This window comes from Conger conger, chromosome 10, assembly GCF_963514075.1.
Source record: "Conger conger chromosome 10, fConCon1.1, whole genome shotgun sequence".
NCBI classification, from domain to species: domain Eukaryota; kingdom Metazoa; phylum Chordata; class Actinopteri; order Anguilliformes; family Congridae; genus Conger; species Conger conger.
Window position 1 is genome coordinate 49,826,177 of NC_083769.1, and position 17,745 is coordinate 49,843,921.

The 17,745-nt window shown below is 48.0% G+C and overlaps 1 protein-coding gene across 1 annotated transcript in view; it reads left to right on the plus strand.

Moving 5' to 3' along the window:
• Window positions 1-14,125, plus strand: part of LOC133139351 (polyhomeotic-like protein 2) — a 57,974-nt gene extending 43,849 nt beyond the window's left edge. The window contains exons 8-15 of the mRNA XM_061258820.1: window positions 3,085-3,464; window positions 4,209-4,374; window positions 8,649-8,857; window positions 10,806-10,929; window positions 11,249-11,363; window positions 11,947-12,058; window positions 12,475-12,751; window positions 13,577-14,125. Coding sequence (XP_061114804.1) covers window positions 3,085-3,464; window positions 4,209-4,374; window positions 8,649-8,857; window positions 10,806-10,929; window positions 11,249-11,363; window positions 11,947-12,058; window positions 12,475-12,751; window positions 13,577-13,731 — 1,538 coding nt within the window. The 3' untranslated portion in view covers window positions 13,732-14,125. The remainder of the gene's footprint in view (window positions 1-3,084; window positions 3,465-4,208; window positions 4,375-8,648; window positions 8,858-10,805; window positions 10,930-11,248; window positions 11,364-11,946; window positions 12,059-12,474; window positions 12,752-13,576) is intronic.
• The last annotated feature ends 3,620 nt before the right edge of the window (window positions 14,126-17,745 follow it).

Here is a 17,745-nt window from a genome sequence, read left to right on the forward strand (position 1 = left end):
GAAGCTACTGTGAATGTGATGTAGACACAGTCAGCCTGGGGCAGGGGCGGCCTGTTGTGTAGTGGCTAAGGTACATGACTGGGACCCGCAAGGTCGGTGGTTCAATCCCCGGCGTAGCCACAATAAGATCCTCACAGCTGTTCGGCCCTTGAGCAAGGCCCTTAACCCTGCATTGCTCCCCGGGGGAGGATTGTTCCCTGTTTTGTCTAATCAATCAACTGTAAGTTAAGCTCTGGATGTGGGCCAGACAGGGGTAATTACTTACTGATGTAGGTGGACTCACACAGGGAGGGGCTGGGGGGGAATTCACAGCTCCTGGATCCCAGCTGGGTCTCCCTGTGACTCAGCCACGCAGAGCCTGAGTCACCCCACTGTACCGCCCCAGATTCAGAAATACCCCCCGTCCCCCCGACAGGCTCCAGACGGCTGAAACACGCGGCTCTGTTCAGTGCTGGGAAAGGACCTAGTTTTTCCGAGAGAGAGAGAGAGAGAGAGAGGGGTGTCCATTACATTACATGACAGTTATTTCGCTGATGCTTTTATCTACCACTAGGCTACAGGCACTTTAGCCATTAGCCTGTGGACAAACCCTGCACAGACAGAACAAAATAATCTCCCAGTAGCTGTAGATGGAAGTGATAACTTGGCTTTAATCTCATTCCAATTCTAATTCTCCATCCAATAGAAATAAATAAACCTATTTGGCTCAGATTTTGCGATTTTGTGGTTTATGAACACCAGATTTAGCAGCCATAGCGGGTACAATGAAATGCTGTTTGAATTCAGCACCAGTGAACATCCGCTGAAGCGCGTAACGCAAAGCAGAACATTACAGTGCGAACGTTACACAGGAACTCAGTGATCCGTGGGCTGTGTATGATTAGAGATTCTCTGTATGCAGCGAGATGTTCAGTGTTTAATCAACTCACCGCGAGTACATTTTACACTGATATCACCGTACCGCTGGTCTCTCCAGGGCTCTTAAGCATGCTGAAGCCAACAGCCCCCCCCCCTTCATTCTCCCATCTCCCCCAGATGTAACCATAAAAACAGAAGCACTGAACTTCCTGACTGAAAGCCATGAGCAGCACAGACAGCAACACCCGTCTTCGTTTGAATTCAAATTATGCAAAACTGTTCTTAATGCGAGGAATGTAAGCAGCTTTATTTATCCATTCGGATTCATAAAAATTATTTGTGCATTTCTTTCTTACACCTACATCACAAAGGATAAAACATTTCAACCAGCATTCCTACGCACATCTGTTTCTCTGTTTGTCCTGAAGACATTTGCTAATTCTTTCTTGCTCTCCATTCTTAACCAGCGCTTTATAGTTGAATTATTTTGTTAAGCGTGTACAAAATGCCTAAATGCCATAGGCACATATAAATATAAAAACTCTTTCCACCAACAGCTGGCAACAAAACCACAAACCACGCTTGTGGTCAGGTACTGTACTTGGAAGTGAATACATTTAGATTCAACATAATATTCCGAGAAATATACATCCAAAAGAACACATGCCAGAGCATGTGACAGATGAATGACCAAATGTAGCCTTCAAACTTGCATATGAAGGGGGAGGACAGACAGTTTTTCAGAGTGACCTGGCTGTACAATCACCATCTTGAAAATTGAGCTGGTCATAAAGCTGGTCTAGCTGGGTATGATCTGGTCAATCAGCTAGTGCTGGCAACTTGTCTGAGGTGGTAGCTGGTCAACCACCTACCAGCCGTTTCAGAGCCTGTGCTTGAGGTGTTTTTTTCAGTAGGAGACACATTGCTGTGTCATCAAGAAGTGACTGACTGCCAGGATTAAGCAGGAGAGCGCATGACGCACCTCAGAGAACAAAGCAAACCGGGGGGACCCTGTTCAGGGTGGGACAGGAAGTAATGCAGCCTCCAGCACACCCATGAATGGTGTTTTTTGAATAAATAATAGCACAATAGCCCTGCTTTCCGAAGCCAGCATTTGACTCCCGAGGTCACCTTTGGGATTACTACATTCAATTTTCAGGTTTTCCTTTTCTGGACTGCAGTCGGGGAAACAATATCTGGAAAATGTAGAACAACCCTCCCCTAGTGTTTGATAGACACGCCTCTTTCCCCTTGACAACCGTGACAACAATCCGTGCAATGCTGCTGTGCGTTTATGCAGAGATGATGATCTGTCTAAGGTTTTTGATACTGTAGAGCATTAAATGATTTTACATTGTTTTTCCAACTCAGGTTTCACTGGTCATGCATTAGGTTGGTTTATAAACTACCAAAGAAACAGAACTCAGGCTACACAGCCGTTATCCATAATACGATGGTATTTTGTGAGGGAGTTCCACAGGGTACTGTGTTAGGCCCTTTTTTTTCACCATCTATATTAACCTTAGTCTGGGTGAAGATGTTCCAGATGCTGTTCATTTTTATGCTGATGAGTGTTGTACACTGTTGGGTTTCTACTAGAATACACTGTTGGGCGTCAAATTAGTGTGTTAGCCTGTGCCACTGTGATAGACTGAACACAGCATTATTTGTGTGTGTGTGTGTGTATGTGTGTATACATGTGTGTGTATGCGTGTGTATACGTGTGTGTGTGTGTATGTGTGTGTGTGTACGTGTATTCATATGTGTGTGTGTGTGTGTGTGGTGTGTGTATGTGTATTCATATGTGTGTGTGTGTGTGTGTGTGTGTGTGTATGTGTCCGTGTGTGTATACGTGCGTGTGTGAATGTGTATTCATATATGTGTGTGTGTGTCTGTGTGTGAGGGTGTGTGTGTGGTGTGTGTATGTGTATGTATGTGTATACGTGTGTGTGTGTGTATGTGTGTGAGGGTGTGTGTGTGTGTGTATTCATGTGTGTGTGTGGTGTGTGTGTGTATGTGTGTGTATACGTGTGTGTGGATGTGTGTGTGTGTATATACGTGTATTCATATGTGTGTGTGTATGTGTATACATGTATTCATATATGTGTGTGTGCGTGTGTGTGTGTGTGTGTGTGTGTGTGTGTGTGTATTCATGTGTATGTGTGTGTGTGTGTATTCATGTGTGTGTGTGTGTGTGTGTGTGTATTCATGTGTGTGTGTGTGCAGCTTACACACAGATCCAGCCTCACCAGTTGCACCAGCAGCAGTTTGTGATCCAGCAGCAGCCGCAGCTCCCCCAGCGGAGTCCCACCCCCCTGCTGCAGGCCGGACCCCTCCAGAACCACAACCACACCCAGAACCACGCCCAGGCCCAGCTCCAGCTCCCGGGGCAGGGCCTGCCCATCCAGCCGGCCCCTGCCTCCCAGTGCGCCGTCCCGGTTCTGCCCAAACCGCCTGTGCCGGCGCACCAAGCCACCATCTTCCACTCCACCCTCAGCCCCCCCCTGGCCCTGCCCAAGACCCAGCCCATCCAGCTCACGGCCATCAACCTGCAGATCCAGCCTGCTCTGCCCCCAGCACCAGCACCCACACAAACACCCATTCTGGTAAGCCTACCCCTCCGCTGCCAGGAGTGTGTGTGTGTGTGTGTGTGTGTGTGTGTGTGTGTGTGTGTGTGCGCATGTCTCAGTGTACAGTGCTGCCCTGCCTGGAATGCTACAATCCTGTAGGTTTTCATTTCGACCCTAATTTGGCACACCTGGTCCACTAAATCAGCAGCACAACAAGATCTCTAACTGTTGAATGAGGAGTGCTTTGTTAGGGTTGGAGTGAAAACCTACAGGATGGTAGATCTCTAGGTCCAGGGTTGGGCAGCCCTGCTCGTAATGCTGTAATGCTGTAATGCTCGTAATGCTGTAATGCTCGTAATGCTGTAATGCTGTAATGCTGTAATGCTGTAATGCTCGTAATGCTGTAATGCTCGTAATGCTGTAATGCTGTAATGCTGTAATGCTGTATGCTGTATGCTGTATGCTGTAATGCTCGTAATGCTGTAATGCTCGTAATGCTCGTAATGCTGTAATGCTGTATGCTGTAATGCTGTAATGCTGTAATGCTGTATGCTGTATGCTGTAATGCTCGTAATGCTGTAATGCTGTAATGCTCGTAATGCTGTAATGCTGTATGCTGTAATGCTGTAATGCTGTAATGCTGTATGCTGTATGCTGTATGCTGTAATGCTGTAATGCTCGTAATGCTGTAATGCTGTATGCTGTATGCTGTAATGCTGTAATGCTGTAATGCTGTAATGCCCTCTCTTGATGTGGCCTTCCTCTCTTCTACACGTCCAGGCTGCTCGCATGGTCCAGGATGGTCCCGGCAAAGACCAGCCCACCCCACTGGTTGTCAGGGAGACCTGCCCCACCCCCAGCCCCCAGCAGCCCGTATCCATGCCCTCCCAGGGGGCCACACCGTCCGCTGAGCACTCTGGCTCCAGACTGACCCCTCTGGAACAAGGTAATGCTGCTTTGACTACTTGAAGGGAATGTTTTTTGGAATGTGTATCAGAATGTGAATGTGTGAAAGTCGGTATAATAGACCATGGGGCCCATCCACACACTGGAACAGAGCCTTAACAGATACCAGACCATGGGGCCCATCCACACACTGGAACAGAGCCTTAACAGATACCAGACCATGGGGCCCATCCACACACTGGAACAGAGCCTTAACAGATACCAGACCATGGGGCCCATCCACACACTGGAACAGAGCCTGAACAGATACCAGACCATGGGGCCCATCCACACACTGGATCAGAGCCTTAACAGATAGCAGACCATGGGGCCCATCCACACACTGGAACAGAGCCTTAACAGATACCAGACCATGGGGCCCATCCACACACTGGAACAGAGCCTTAACAGATACCAGACCATGGGGCCCATCCATACACTGGAGCAGAGTCTTAACAGATACCAGACCATGGGGCCCATCCACACACTGGAACAGAGCCTTAACAGATACCAGACCATGGGGCCCATCCACACACTGGATCAGAGCCTTAACAGATACCAGACCATGGGGGCCATCCATGCACTGGAACAAAGCCTTAACAGGTACCAGACCATGTGGACCACCAACACAATAGAACAGAGCCTGAACAGATACCACACCATGGAGTCCATCCATGCACTAGAACAGAGCCTTAACAGATACCAGACTGTGGGATCCACCTATGCAGTAGAATAGTGCCCAGTACCCCACCTGCGGTCTTGTCATGAGAGAACAATGGAGCTGCAGATCTTTTGTGTCTGGATGTTTCTGAAGCGGAACACGCGGCAGCCATCTTACCCCGCCCTGGTGGACCGGAGCACAATGCTGGCATTATCGACCGGGTCGACAAGGGCGCTCCCATGGGCCCCTCTGCACTCGCACAGCTCCCACCTCCCACCTGCCTGCCTGGGCGGGGGGGTTCTGACGGGCGCTGTCCCGCTGGCTGAGCGATTGGGTTTCCCAGCTGCTGCTCCTAGGGCTCTCCACGCTGCATGAAGACCAAGGAGAGCTCTTATCACACCACGGAGATCTGAACACTGTTCTTACCGGAGCGCACACAGGGGGGTCCGTCATTGTGTTCGCTTCCCTGACTGTCTTGGGGGGAGGGGAGGGTCTTTCTACTTTAGTCTTACATTACAATCACGTAGCACACACTCACACCCCCAAAGTGACACACAAAAGTATTTTAGACAGATCAGGAGGTCCAAGACTGGGGTGCAGAGCTACTTGTGTCTGTTACCCGTGGCCATGTCATGACTGTGCCTTTCTACAACCAATATTATCGTCTCTACCATTAAGCTGTCATTTTACCTTCCAAAATAGCATGCCGATTGTTGACTACAACCTCTTTTCCTGTGAAATTGTTTTTTTGTTTTTTTCCCGTTTCTTTTTACAGGGTTTATTATCTTTTCCCCCTGAGTCATTCTGACAGTGCTTGACTGAAATAATCAACTGAATTGAGTGCCAAATATGAAGTGGTGTATTGTGTTCACTCTGGATAACGCGGTCTGCTCCACCAGCGGTTCCCAAACCTCTCCTCGAGCGGCCATAGCCGGGTCCAGGTCTTTGATGTGTTCCGTCTCAAACACACACCTGATGCAGTTAGTCAAGAGCTTTGTGAGTTGCATCAGGTGTGCTTGAGGCGGTACACATGAAATACCTGCATCTGCCTGGGGTACTCGAGCCAAGGTTTGGGAACAACTGTGCTGAAGGAATGTCATGAAATATGATGTGGACAAGGGCTGAGTTCAATTCCACTTCCCTTAAAGGAGGTATTTACAGACTAAATTTGTGACGCACAACATGCAAACTTCACAGGTGCCCTGTGATGAAAAAGCCAAAAATGGAACTTAACCCTCCCTCGCAACAAACCACGTTTCCGTTTCCTGGAACACAGACATGGGACAGGTCTGAAGGTCCTTGAAGAACATTTTCAGATATCGTGACTGAAAAGGTCGACTGAAAATAACAGCCTTGAAATTGTGGCCAATTATAGTCACCACAACCCTGGCGGAGCTAGGTCCCCACCCAGGAAATCTCCCAAATGTTGTGAATTCTGAGAGTATATTCTCTTGAGATGACAAGGTCAGTCAAAACTGGGTCAAGTTACTTGAACCAATTTAAGAATAAGTGGGGTAGCATTGATTTTGAAAATAGCTTAATTTCTGTGACATAGTGGCTTAGTTTACTTGTACTAGGCATACGTTGGATATCACTAATTTGGTATGCTATGACAGGTTTTTGGGAACTTTGTTTTTTTAACAAATGTCATGTATTTTTGTCTGCCCGTAGCTTGCCCTAAGATACCATGTTGTGCACAAACCACATGATGTGTATCAAGTAGTCTGGAGACATCTTGCAAGAAAATAGCTGAAATATTATAAAGCTAGCTTAAAAGGGACTTGTGCTAATATGTTTCAGCAAGTGCTTTAATGTTTATCACAATAGCAGTACAAAAAACTGTACTTCAACTTCATTCAGTCCTACCAAACCCCTGCAAAAAAAAAAAGATAGGTACCAAATTTGGCGCTGAACACGCGTTTAATTTTTCAGAATTATTTCCTTAATCTTATGAACACAATGCAGGTTTAGCCCGTTGCCATTTGCTTTGTTTCTGAAATATTCATTTTCTTCCAGATAATGTTTGTGTCCAGGTGACCTCATTCATCAATTACGAGCTTATTGATTCACCAGTCTTTCATTTGATCAGTGAAATAATTTTGCTCCCTCTTTCTCGGCAATTGTTTAGGTGAATGCTTAGCCATTCCTGACGTTTTGTGGTTTAAGAGGATAAATTACCCCTTGAGACATGAAAAGCACATAATTGAGAAAAATAACAACTGCGTGGCGCTGCCAATATGTTGAAAAGAAAACCAGCATACACGGGGGTCCGCAGGACCGCGTTTGGGAACCACTGTTCAAGAGGACGATAGAAAATAATGCTTTTTTCCTAATCTGCGCGAGTTCGTTAAAAAAAATCGCCGCCTCCTCGCTGCGCTTCACGATATATCCGCCAATCACAGGAGCTGCAAATCGCAAATACGTCACTATTGGATACCATTCCAAGAGCAGCTGGCCAATAGCTGCGCCACGTTGTTTCCTATTCAGGTCCCGCATACAAAGAGGATTATATAGTGCGTCTCTGTCTGTGGACTCAGCGCAGGCGAGTGGAGTTAGAGAACATAACAGTTAGTAATACAACAAAGTTTTACTGACAGTAGTATCCATGTGTATGCTACGGTCTGGATAACAGGCGAAAAAGCACGCACCCGCACAACGCAGTGCGCATAGTTACAGGTTACTGGGTTTGTTTCTTGTCCTGGCGTTTGGAAATAAACATCAAGCAAGCCTCTTTTTTGGGAGAAAGCGGCCAACGGAACAAAGGCGTGTGCTGCTACCGCCGTTGGTGACTATTGTCAGGACCCCTGTGCTGTGCGTATGAAGCGCTCATTTTCTGATTTCACATGTCGTGTTCGGCTTATGTTGGGTACCTAACGCTGCCTTGATTTATAGAGTTGTATATGATTACCTTAAACGGTCTTAACGAACACAAGTTTTTGCATTTTTTAGAATGGATGCACGTTGTTGAATGTTCAACAACAAAGAAGGACGTGCCTAACTTGTAGTCGTGTGTTAGCCAGCTTGGACATATGGCTAGCTGACTAGCTTGCTGCCTACTTAGTCTTATTATGTTTGCTTCAATGGCACAGTATGACAAGTTGTCGAAGTTGTATCTTATCCGAGATCCGAGCATTCATCTACAGGTTTTGGGCTGCGCGGCGCACGTTGTTTTGGGAGCGAGTTGTAACTTAGAGCCGCGCCAGTCAGTAAACAAACCGCGCGCTCAGGAGAGTTCCTCTAATTGGGCTGTCTTGGGACAAGCGTGGCATGCTAACTACACAGTAACATGCGCTGATTTTCGGATACAAATTAAATATTGCATTTCGAGAAATCGCGTTGGCTGCTAGTACTGCAGTACTTGCACCACTGCCGTGTCGAAACGGTACCATGCTGGCTAAGGTCCCGGTAGCAGTAACTACTGATACTTCAGTTGTTGTTAGCCGCTAGCTAATATAGCCAACAAAGTACGTTACCATCGATACTGTCCATGTGGAATTCACGGTAGATTTAAGCGGTGGTAACGGTTATATTTTAAACTGGAATCGTTTCCAAGTTCTGAATTCATTGCATGTCTGAAGTTGAAGTAACGTTAGTGGTGTCCTTGTCATCCACAGATTCGGGTGGTGCGGAGGCGGTGAATGCGAAGCCAGGCGGGGGCAGACATTCAGCCATGACCTCCGGGAACGGAAACGACGGGCCGACCGTGGCCGGCAGCGCACCGCAGAACGGCGAGAGCAAGCCGCCCCAGGCCATCGTGAAGCCGCAGATCCTCACCCACGTCATCGAGGGCTTCGTCATCCAGGAGGGAGCGGAGCCTTTCCCCGTGAGTTCAGCCGCATCCAGCACACCCACCGGCCGCTCACGGAACATTGACACTTCCCCCCGCAGCACCAAACGCCAGGAGGTGCAAGGTTATTAGAGGCCTGGGATTTGTGTCCCTCAGATCCTCGCCCCATCTTCAGTTGACTCATAAAAATGCTCGACCCCTAATTCCGCTGTTAGCCCCCTCCATCTATCACTACGCCCCATATGCTTACCATCAGACTCCTGGAGCGCCCGCCCGTCTGGCAGTCAAACATGCCTAGGTGCTCCAAAGTGTAAGAAGAACAAAGAAAATAAGAGAACTTTGCCAAATTAGGATGAATTGTAAGTTACTCCTGACAGTGCCGAACTTTTGGGCGGTCGACCGTCCGGAAAAGTTAGCTTGCAATGTTGTACAAAAGCTTAGAGCAGCGGTCTTCGATCTGATCCGAAAAGGGCCATTGTGGGTGTAGGTTTTTTGTTTTTGCCCCACACCTGATGCTAATTCTCATGGTTTTGATTTGAAGACCATGATTAGTTAAGTAGTTGAATGTGTGAGTGTCTGAGTGTTGGGCGGGCTCTGCCCCTCTCCCTCTGTACCTGCTATGAGATGCTGCTGTTCACATTACGTATGCTACGCACAGGGTGTGCAATGAGACTGATTTATAAGACCAGCCTTACATCTTCCATACAGGAGTCATTAATTCACTTCTCTTCTACCTAAAGGCACACGTAACAGAAGTGACTTCATGACTTGACATGCCTTTGATTTTGAGATGAAGATGTTGTGACACGCGTGTGGGTGAATGCCTGGTGCTCGTTTGCTGATGGAGATGAAAGCGCTTTTCGGTGTGAATAATGGATGGGCCGAGCACTGGAGTGTGTGGCGCTGTGGGTTCACAGGAAGTACACGCGTGTGCGTGTAACGTGAGCGGTACCCGGGAGCGGGGGTGCAGGGACCAGCTTTAACTGCAGGTCACCGTTTTACGGTCGTCTTCAGAAGAGACCACGCAGACGTCGCCCAGGACACGTGGCGGCCGTCGTTAATCTCGTGGACTCGTGGGTTATAGTCGCTGTGAGCGTGGCTCCCACAACTCCGCTCTTAACGCCGAATACTCTGTTCTTGAAGTTTACTTGTGTGCGCTGTTTCTTGTGCAGTGCACAGTTTTTAAATATAACTTTCCTCTCATTGGTAGAACACAATTTCACCAATTGGGAGCCTATTGATTCACCTCAGTCTTTAGTTTGATTACTTAAACATAAGTAGCCTTTTTAGGTAATTGCTTGCAATATAGCACACTATGCACAATATGAATATGGAAATGTTATTATTTGTGGCCATGTCTAACATAACGTGGTTTAAGAGGGTGAATAACCCACTGAAACATCAATAGCACGTAATTAAGAAAAATGAACAGCTTATTAAAGTTCTGGGATTGCAATTGTGGTTGGAACAAAGACCAGCATACACACGGGGGTCCCCCAGGACTGAGTTTGGGGACCACTGGGATAGGGATCACTATGGAAACCTTCTCACTGAAACGAGTGCACTCCCTCTAGTGGACAGAAAGGGTAGCAGAGACACCCTATCGTGTGGCCTGACTGTTCTCATTGGAGTTTGAAGGGTCGTGTGGTGAGGACAATTCACTGATCTTAAAGTGACTGTCATTGTACTGTGCCTTGGTTTTAAATAAAGCTTGATTTTTTTTTTCAAACGTGGCCGAACGCACCAGAGATCCCAGCGGTGGCCCCGGGGATGCAAGAGGGTGCAGGGAGACGCCCCTGAGAGATTTCAGCTGTCACTGCCGGCGTGACCGTGTACAGCAGCCAGTCCTGGAAGTGGTCCAGGGTTTTCTCTCCTGAACGGAACACGTTCTCGCCCCCAATCTTGGCACTGAGGACTGGAAGGTCTAACGTCAGCCTAGCATATGCTTGTGGCCGTGGTAACCGTAGCGATGCCCCCCCCCCAGGTGGAGCGGCCCCCCCTCCTCATGGACAATCTGATGAAGAAGCCCCACGTGCCGTCGGACAGCGAGAGGCTCCTGCCAGGAGACTGCGTCACCGACGCCGAGATGGAGGACCTGAGTCGGCCAGGTGAGCCGCACCGACCAATCGGAGCCACCCTCTCCCAGCCACAGGGCCGGTCTGTCGCTGTTATCTTAGCCTATCGGCTACGGCGCTTGACTGCGATCTGGAGGGTCTTTGGTTTAAGCCCCAGTATAGTCACAATCCGTGCAGTTGTTGGGCCATTGTGCAAGGCCCTTAACCCCACATTGCCCCATGGGAGATTGCTTAGTCTAATCAACTGCAAGTTGCTGTTGGATAAAAGTGTTGTGCTGCATACTTGTGAGGTAAGTGGAGCGGTGCTGATTGCCGCTGGTCGTCACGGTGACCCCGATGCGTCCCGTTGCAGAGCTGAAGGAGCAGGAGACCGAGCCCATGCTGAAGTGTGAGCTCTGCGGTCTGGAGGACTTCGCCGGCAACTTCAAACGCTCGAAGAGGTTCTGCTCCACCGTGTGCGCGAAGAGGTACGTCCGTCCCCCCGCCACGCGCTCGGGGTGGGGCTCCGACACGCTCAGAGCCCAGATCAGCGTTTCTCCTCTTGGTGGAAGCTCGTCTGACTGACGGCGACAGAGATGCTGATCTATCGCTGGAGAACGTTTGGGTGTCACTGCAGCAGGAAGTTCCGACAGACTTTCACTTAGACTGCAGATGGTGTGTGACACTGAATGTCCAACGCTACGCACAGGGCTTCTGTATACTGTTGGAAGTTCACATGAAATGGCAGATTGTGCAACGTTTAATTCTACATTAACGAAAGAGGATTGTGGGAAGTGAGTCTCCAGCACGGTAGGGATGGAGGAGCCTTAAATTTCTGCTACCAAATTAAGATGAGGATTGTAGGAAGTAGTTCCCAGCATGATGAGGGAGGAGCTGTAGATGAAGGGGGTTGTGGGAGGTGTAGTCCCCAGCACAGTGAGGGAGGAGCTGTAAATGAAGGGGGTTGTGGGAGGTGTAGTCCGCAGCACAGTCAGGGAGGCGCTGTAGATGAAGGGGGTTGTGGGAGGTGTAGTCCGCAGCCCTGTAATGGCGGTCTGTGGTGTGGTGCAGGTACAGTGTGCGGTGCTCCAAGCGGATGGGTCTGATCCACCCGGACCGGAGCAAGCTGGAGAAACACAAGGGCCGGCCGCGGCGTAGCAGCACCGCCGAGACCAAAAAACAGGTGAGCGCCGGTCACCATGGCAACAGCACCCACCTGATCGTCCCCGTCTCAGCCTCCCGCTCGTGCCCGGTTATACTGGTATTTTATGAAGTTAAGATTAATAATTCACTCGCCGCGAATTTGGTCCCATTTGACAACGATTGAATGACAGACTGCTTCAACGTTACTTTCAACCGCTGTTGAAAGTCTCTTTCAGTCCGCTGTTCGACGTCACCTCGCAACGCAGACAGATTTTCATTTTGTAATCCCACGTTAGTCGAGGCGGGGCCGTTTCTCGCCTTCACTATAAACCACCGCGGCAGAACACTGAGGACTGGTCGCATACAGACGACTGATTACCCCACAGGCTCAGTAACTACCCCACAGGCTCAGTAACTACCCCACAGGCTCAGTAAAGTTTCTCTCCTCTCCCCCAGGTGCCCCCGGCCCACCCGCCCTCCTCTGGGGCCGCAGCCTCCCCCCGCCCCCCCTCCCAGCCCCGGCAGGGGGGGTCCAGTCAGTGCTCGGAGATGTCCAGCTTCGAGGAGCCCCCCTCGCCCCTGTCGGCCGCCAGCTCGGGGCTCCCCCGTCCCCACGGCGACCCAGCGGAGGGGCTCCCCCGGGAACTCCCCCTCCTCAGCCAGCACTTCCTGCCCAGCGACCCCGCCCAGTGGAACGTGACCGACGTGTACGAGTTCATCTGCTCCCTCCCAGGTAACCCCACCCCCCCCCACCCCCCGCCCGACGGGACCCCACCCCAAATTAACGCGCTCTATACCGAGCTTGAAGTTGTCTAGGAGGAAATGTGTACCATGTATTTAATTGAGTATTATATGAATTTAAAACTGCCCTATGCCTGAGTACTTAAAGCCCTGAGGAAACGATCAACAAGGCTGCTTCACTGTGGTGTGGGGCTATAGTTTCGTTCATGTAGCTATTGAATGTGAATGTGAACAAAATCTCATCTACTGTTCTCTAGCTGGCTAATGCTAGAGAATGTTTTTCTCGACTGACAAAAATCCATCCAGTGCTTACTTCAACAAGAGCAGGCTTGGCTAACTCCATGCACCCAAGCTAGCATCGACCACACGTTAGCCAAACCGTCTCAATCGGAGTTCTCTGTACCAGCTAGTGTTCACTGCAGCACACAACTCCACGTGATATTTGAGCGGAATTCAAAAACCACTTGCGGGATCTTTCTCTGTTGTTGCGACTTTGCGTTCTCAGTTTTGGAACGGGACCGGAGTGATTCGATGCTGTCAAAACGAGTTCGTAAGGACGCAAAAACGGAGCAGACGTTGAGGCGCCTCCTCGGTGCTCTACAGTCGGTCACACTCGGTCCTCTGAGTGACCGCGCGGCGTGGAAGCTTGTCTTCCAGCTACGCTTGTGACCACGATAAGATCCACACAGCAGCTGAGCCCTTAACCCCCCACTTTGTTGCAGGGGGGATGGTTCCCTGCTCGGTCTAACCACTGTAAGTCACTTTTGGTAAAAGCGTCAGCTGAGTGAATGATTGTGATTGTGATCGGTGTCCGCAGGCTGCCTGGAGATCGCGGAGGAGTTCCGCTCGCAGGAGATCGACGGACAGGCCCTGCTGCTCCTCAAGGAGGACCACCTCATGAGCACCATGAACATCAAACTGGGCCCCGCCCTCAAGATCTTCGCCCGGATCAGCCTCCTCAGAGACTCATAGCCCCCACTCCCCCCCAGACCTCTGCCCCTCGTTTGTCTCAGAGTCCTGACTGACGGACAGACACGGTGGTGCCGCAGGCCGCTTGACGGACAGCTGTCAATCAGCCTGTTTTGGGGAGCCTCCAGGGGCTCTGAACCGCATGAACTGGACCCAGGAGCATCAGCACAACCACGGGGTTTCCGACCCGGTCCGCTACTTCAGTCCAGCTCCAGAAGTTTCCAGAACACAAGTTCCTATCGTTCCAGCCAGTACTGTTGGAGATGTGTACCAGTTGGCCACTTATGCTTTTCCAATAATTCTAATATATTTTTATTTTTTATGACTGGAACCCTAGTGGTCTACGTGTTGTTTTTTGTTGTTGTTAATAAATGAAAAATAAATCGCGTGTTTCAGAGTGGAGGCCCGTAGAACTGCAGCTCGTTTACAACATCGAGGGAAAACAAGGTGCATCATGGGAGCGTGTGCTGTACGTTCATCATGACCCTGAGCTGCAGGACAGTGAAGGTGCTCATAATTCATAAGTCAGGGATCACCGAATCTGGCCCCCAGATCCGGCCCGGGGTTTCTTTCCTCTGTCGGGGATATACCCTACAGCGCATGTGTAGAGCTGCCAGGATTGATGATCCTCACGTATGGCACCAATTATGTGATATACATGGTTATACCATCCTTCTACAAATAGTAGCGTCAGGTAAAAATCAGTCTTAAAATTAAATATTTCATAATAGCCTATTTATAGTTATTTCAATTAATAATTACATTATTATTAAAATGAAGCATTAAGATTAACTATAAACTAAATCTAAATACTACGCATTCAGTTGATCCCGAACTAATATGAATGATCCAGCTAAGAAGGTGAAGGCATTTCGGGAGTTCTTTAGATCAGCAGAGGCTGACTTCATTCAATACAGGAGTAATATTAACCGGAACAACCTTGGAAATATATATAACAGTTTATTACACACAAAGTACTGAACAGGGCAAAGAACAATTCACTACAGTGGTGTACAACAAACTGAGTGTGTATGCATGTTAGCATTGGGCGCGTGAATGCGCAAGCATGTGGGAAGCTTGTATGTTCTGTATGTGTGGGGTTATACAAAGGTTTGAAACTAGCTGGAGCTAATGAGGAAACTATGGCGCAAACAGATCAAGGACAACCTCACGGTTATCAGTGTGTCGAGATCAGTAATGCCGTGCTTAGGTTAGTCATTAAAATAGACCACATGCAAGATCCTGTCTATGCGTGATGTAGATTAAATCTAACGCAGTATGGCAGGCGGCTTGGAGCCAACCAAAAGAAGGTGTACAGTAACCTTAAAGGTACAATAGGTAATTTCGGACTTCTAACGGTCAAGAAAGGAATAGCAGCAACAAACACCTTCAAACCACAACACTGTTTATCCCTCCCCCTTCTCTGTAAACATGCTGACGTTGAAACGTCAATAGCTATGGCAATTAGAACACATTTTCAACCAATGAGCTTGACTTAGTATACTGTTATACAATGTTTTGGTACAGTGTCGGGCCGTCAACTGTATATTTAGAAACCCGTATTTAAGGACTATAAACACAGGCAGAGGGTGAGTCAACGTGTCATTGAGTCTTTTTCAATGATAGGAAGGGATTTACAAATGTCTTGTAACAATGTTTTAACACACAAATCTTACTTATTGTACTTTGAGCATTAAAACAGTTATGTACATTCAATCACAGGAGTTACGGTTGAGTTTAAGCTAGCTATGTGCCCAGGGTTACGACCTTACTTGAGTCCTTCTGTTTGGATTTCCTCGTCGGATACGTTCTGGGTTCCAGGGAGAAATCCGGAGGAGTTGAGGTGTGAAAAGGGGGAAAGCGCTCGCCCTTCTCCCAGTTCCAAAACACGCAGCGTTGTCCTTATCGCAGGTCGCTTGCCTCATAGGACTTATAGGGGTTGCTGGTTAGGCTGTCGCTTCGGTGCACGGCTCTTCTCAGACTCCTTGGACCTCTGGCACTCGTGTATGCTGCGGGCATCTGGTTTGCGGCGCTTCGTGGCTGGGATAGGCCCGAGCGTGCGTGCGTTGCTCGGTCTTTTCCCAGTGGTGCACGCGAGACGCTGGTCCAGAAAAAGTTACTTCCGGGCATCCATACAGTGACACAAGGAAGTGTACTTTTACACTTGCAACATAAACTTCAACACTGAAAATTAATCAGAGAATTTTGAATAAGGTACCTGCGCTTAAGGAGTTAAAATGTCGTTTAGCATTTGACATTTATTTTGCAGTAAGTAGGTAATTTACTGTGAATTAAAATGCTGTGCACATTCCTTTCAAGAATCCCAAGTGTCTACAGACACGCGGGAACACACTTAGGCCGGGAGAGGGGACTCTGGAGGTTTGTGGGACTATTTGTCTGTCAGTCTCCAGGGTGACACTGCTGACAGGTGAGCCATGCTTCTGTGCGTCACGTAATTTTAATTCTTGGTTTAATGCCTTGTTTAATTGTTTGTATTTATGAAAACATACTCAAATACAATATTACTATATTGATTTCATTCATGGCTTTTCCTCAAACATGGGAGTGTGCCCTTGATACAACTTGGAGAACACGTCACGACATCACCAAACTATTCTTTAGTAATTTCGCTTCACTCGCAAAAGTTTTTCAACGTGAGCCAAAAATCGGAAGTCTCGGATCTCGGCGTGACATACCCACAGAAGCCCGATTTGGTGAATCGTAGCATCAGACGGAAGACTGGTAGTGTCAGATATTTCGACGAGGGTCTTTATGAAGCAGACTCTGTCCACCTGGCCCGCTCTGTGGCTGACAGCAGTAAGTTCGAGGTCACTCTTGTCGGGACGCTGCTTCGAATTCAGTTTGGTTCTTTGGCGGGTTGGTCTTTTAGATTCAAGAAATTTAAATTTAGGTTTTGGCCATTTCGCAGATTATCTATATGAATTTACATTGCTTACATAGTGTGCCATTACACTCAGAGTAGGGCTTCCCACATCGCCCGGCAAAATTCTTGCTCTCTCAACCTGCCACATAATCATCCCGATTTAATTGGCTAAAATAGTGCTCTCCCTCTACATCACAGCTGGTGTGTGGTCAGCGTTGCATCACCCAGGTGGGTGCCACACATTGGTGGTGGTTGAGGAGTGATTCACCCTCATAACTAAAGTGCTTTGAGCGTGAGAAAAACAAAACAAAACAAATAATTGCAATCATTTATGCAATCAAGTCTACAACGTGGGAGATAGGCTATCATTGTTTAAAATGCTACAAGTGTAGCCTATGTATCGTCAAGTTAACTAACGTTCGCCAACATATTGAAACGTTTTTCTGTTCGCCACGATCGTTCGCTAACGTTCGATAAATTTGAAAAGGCAGTGCGCGGCAAACAAAAATGGATGCTAATGGGGAGAACACCGAGAGAATAAAAATATATAATTATTTGGCTGTTATGATACACTTTAATCAATGTAGTATTTATTCTTACCTGCACAAAGAAATCACAGCCAACCAACAAATCAGCATTGTTACAAAATAAATAAGCGATTTCGGTCTATTAAAAATGAGTTAGTGCCGAACGAAACGGAACGTTCATTGCAACGAACGGTTCGTGCAAACAATTATCGCCGGGAACGTTTGCGGTCTTGAACGCAGGCCAGGTATATCCACACTAAGCAGTAAACACAAGTTTAATTCAGATTGTATTGAATTTAATAAATTAATGCAACCCAGAATTGATCCGAGTGATGTGCGTAGATCAGTAGTCTCCAACCGTCGTCCTGGACAGCCGCAGGGTGTGGCTGTTTTCTTCGTTTTCGCCTCACTATCAGCAACCAATGCAGACCCAATAAACCAGGGGAGGTGAGTCAACTGTGTAATTAACTTCTTTAATTGATCAATTAAGTGCAACAACAAAAGCCAGCACACCCTGTTCCATGTTCACGAATAAGAAATGGCAAGAATAAAAGTTTTATTTTATTATTATTATTATTATTATTATTATTATTATTATTTTTAAAC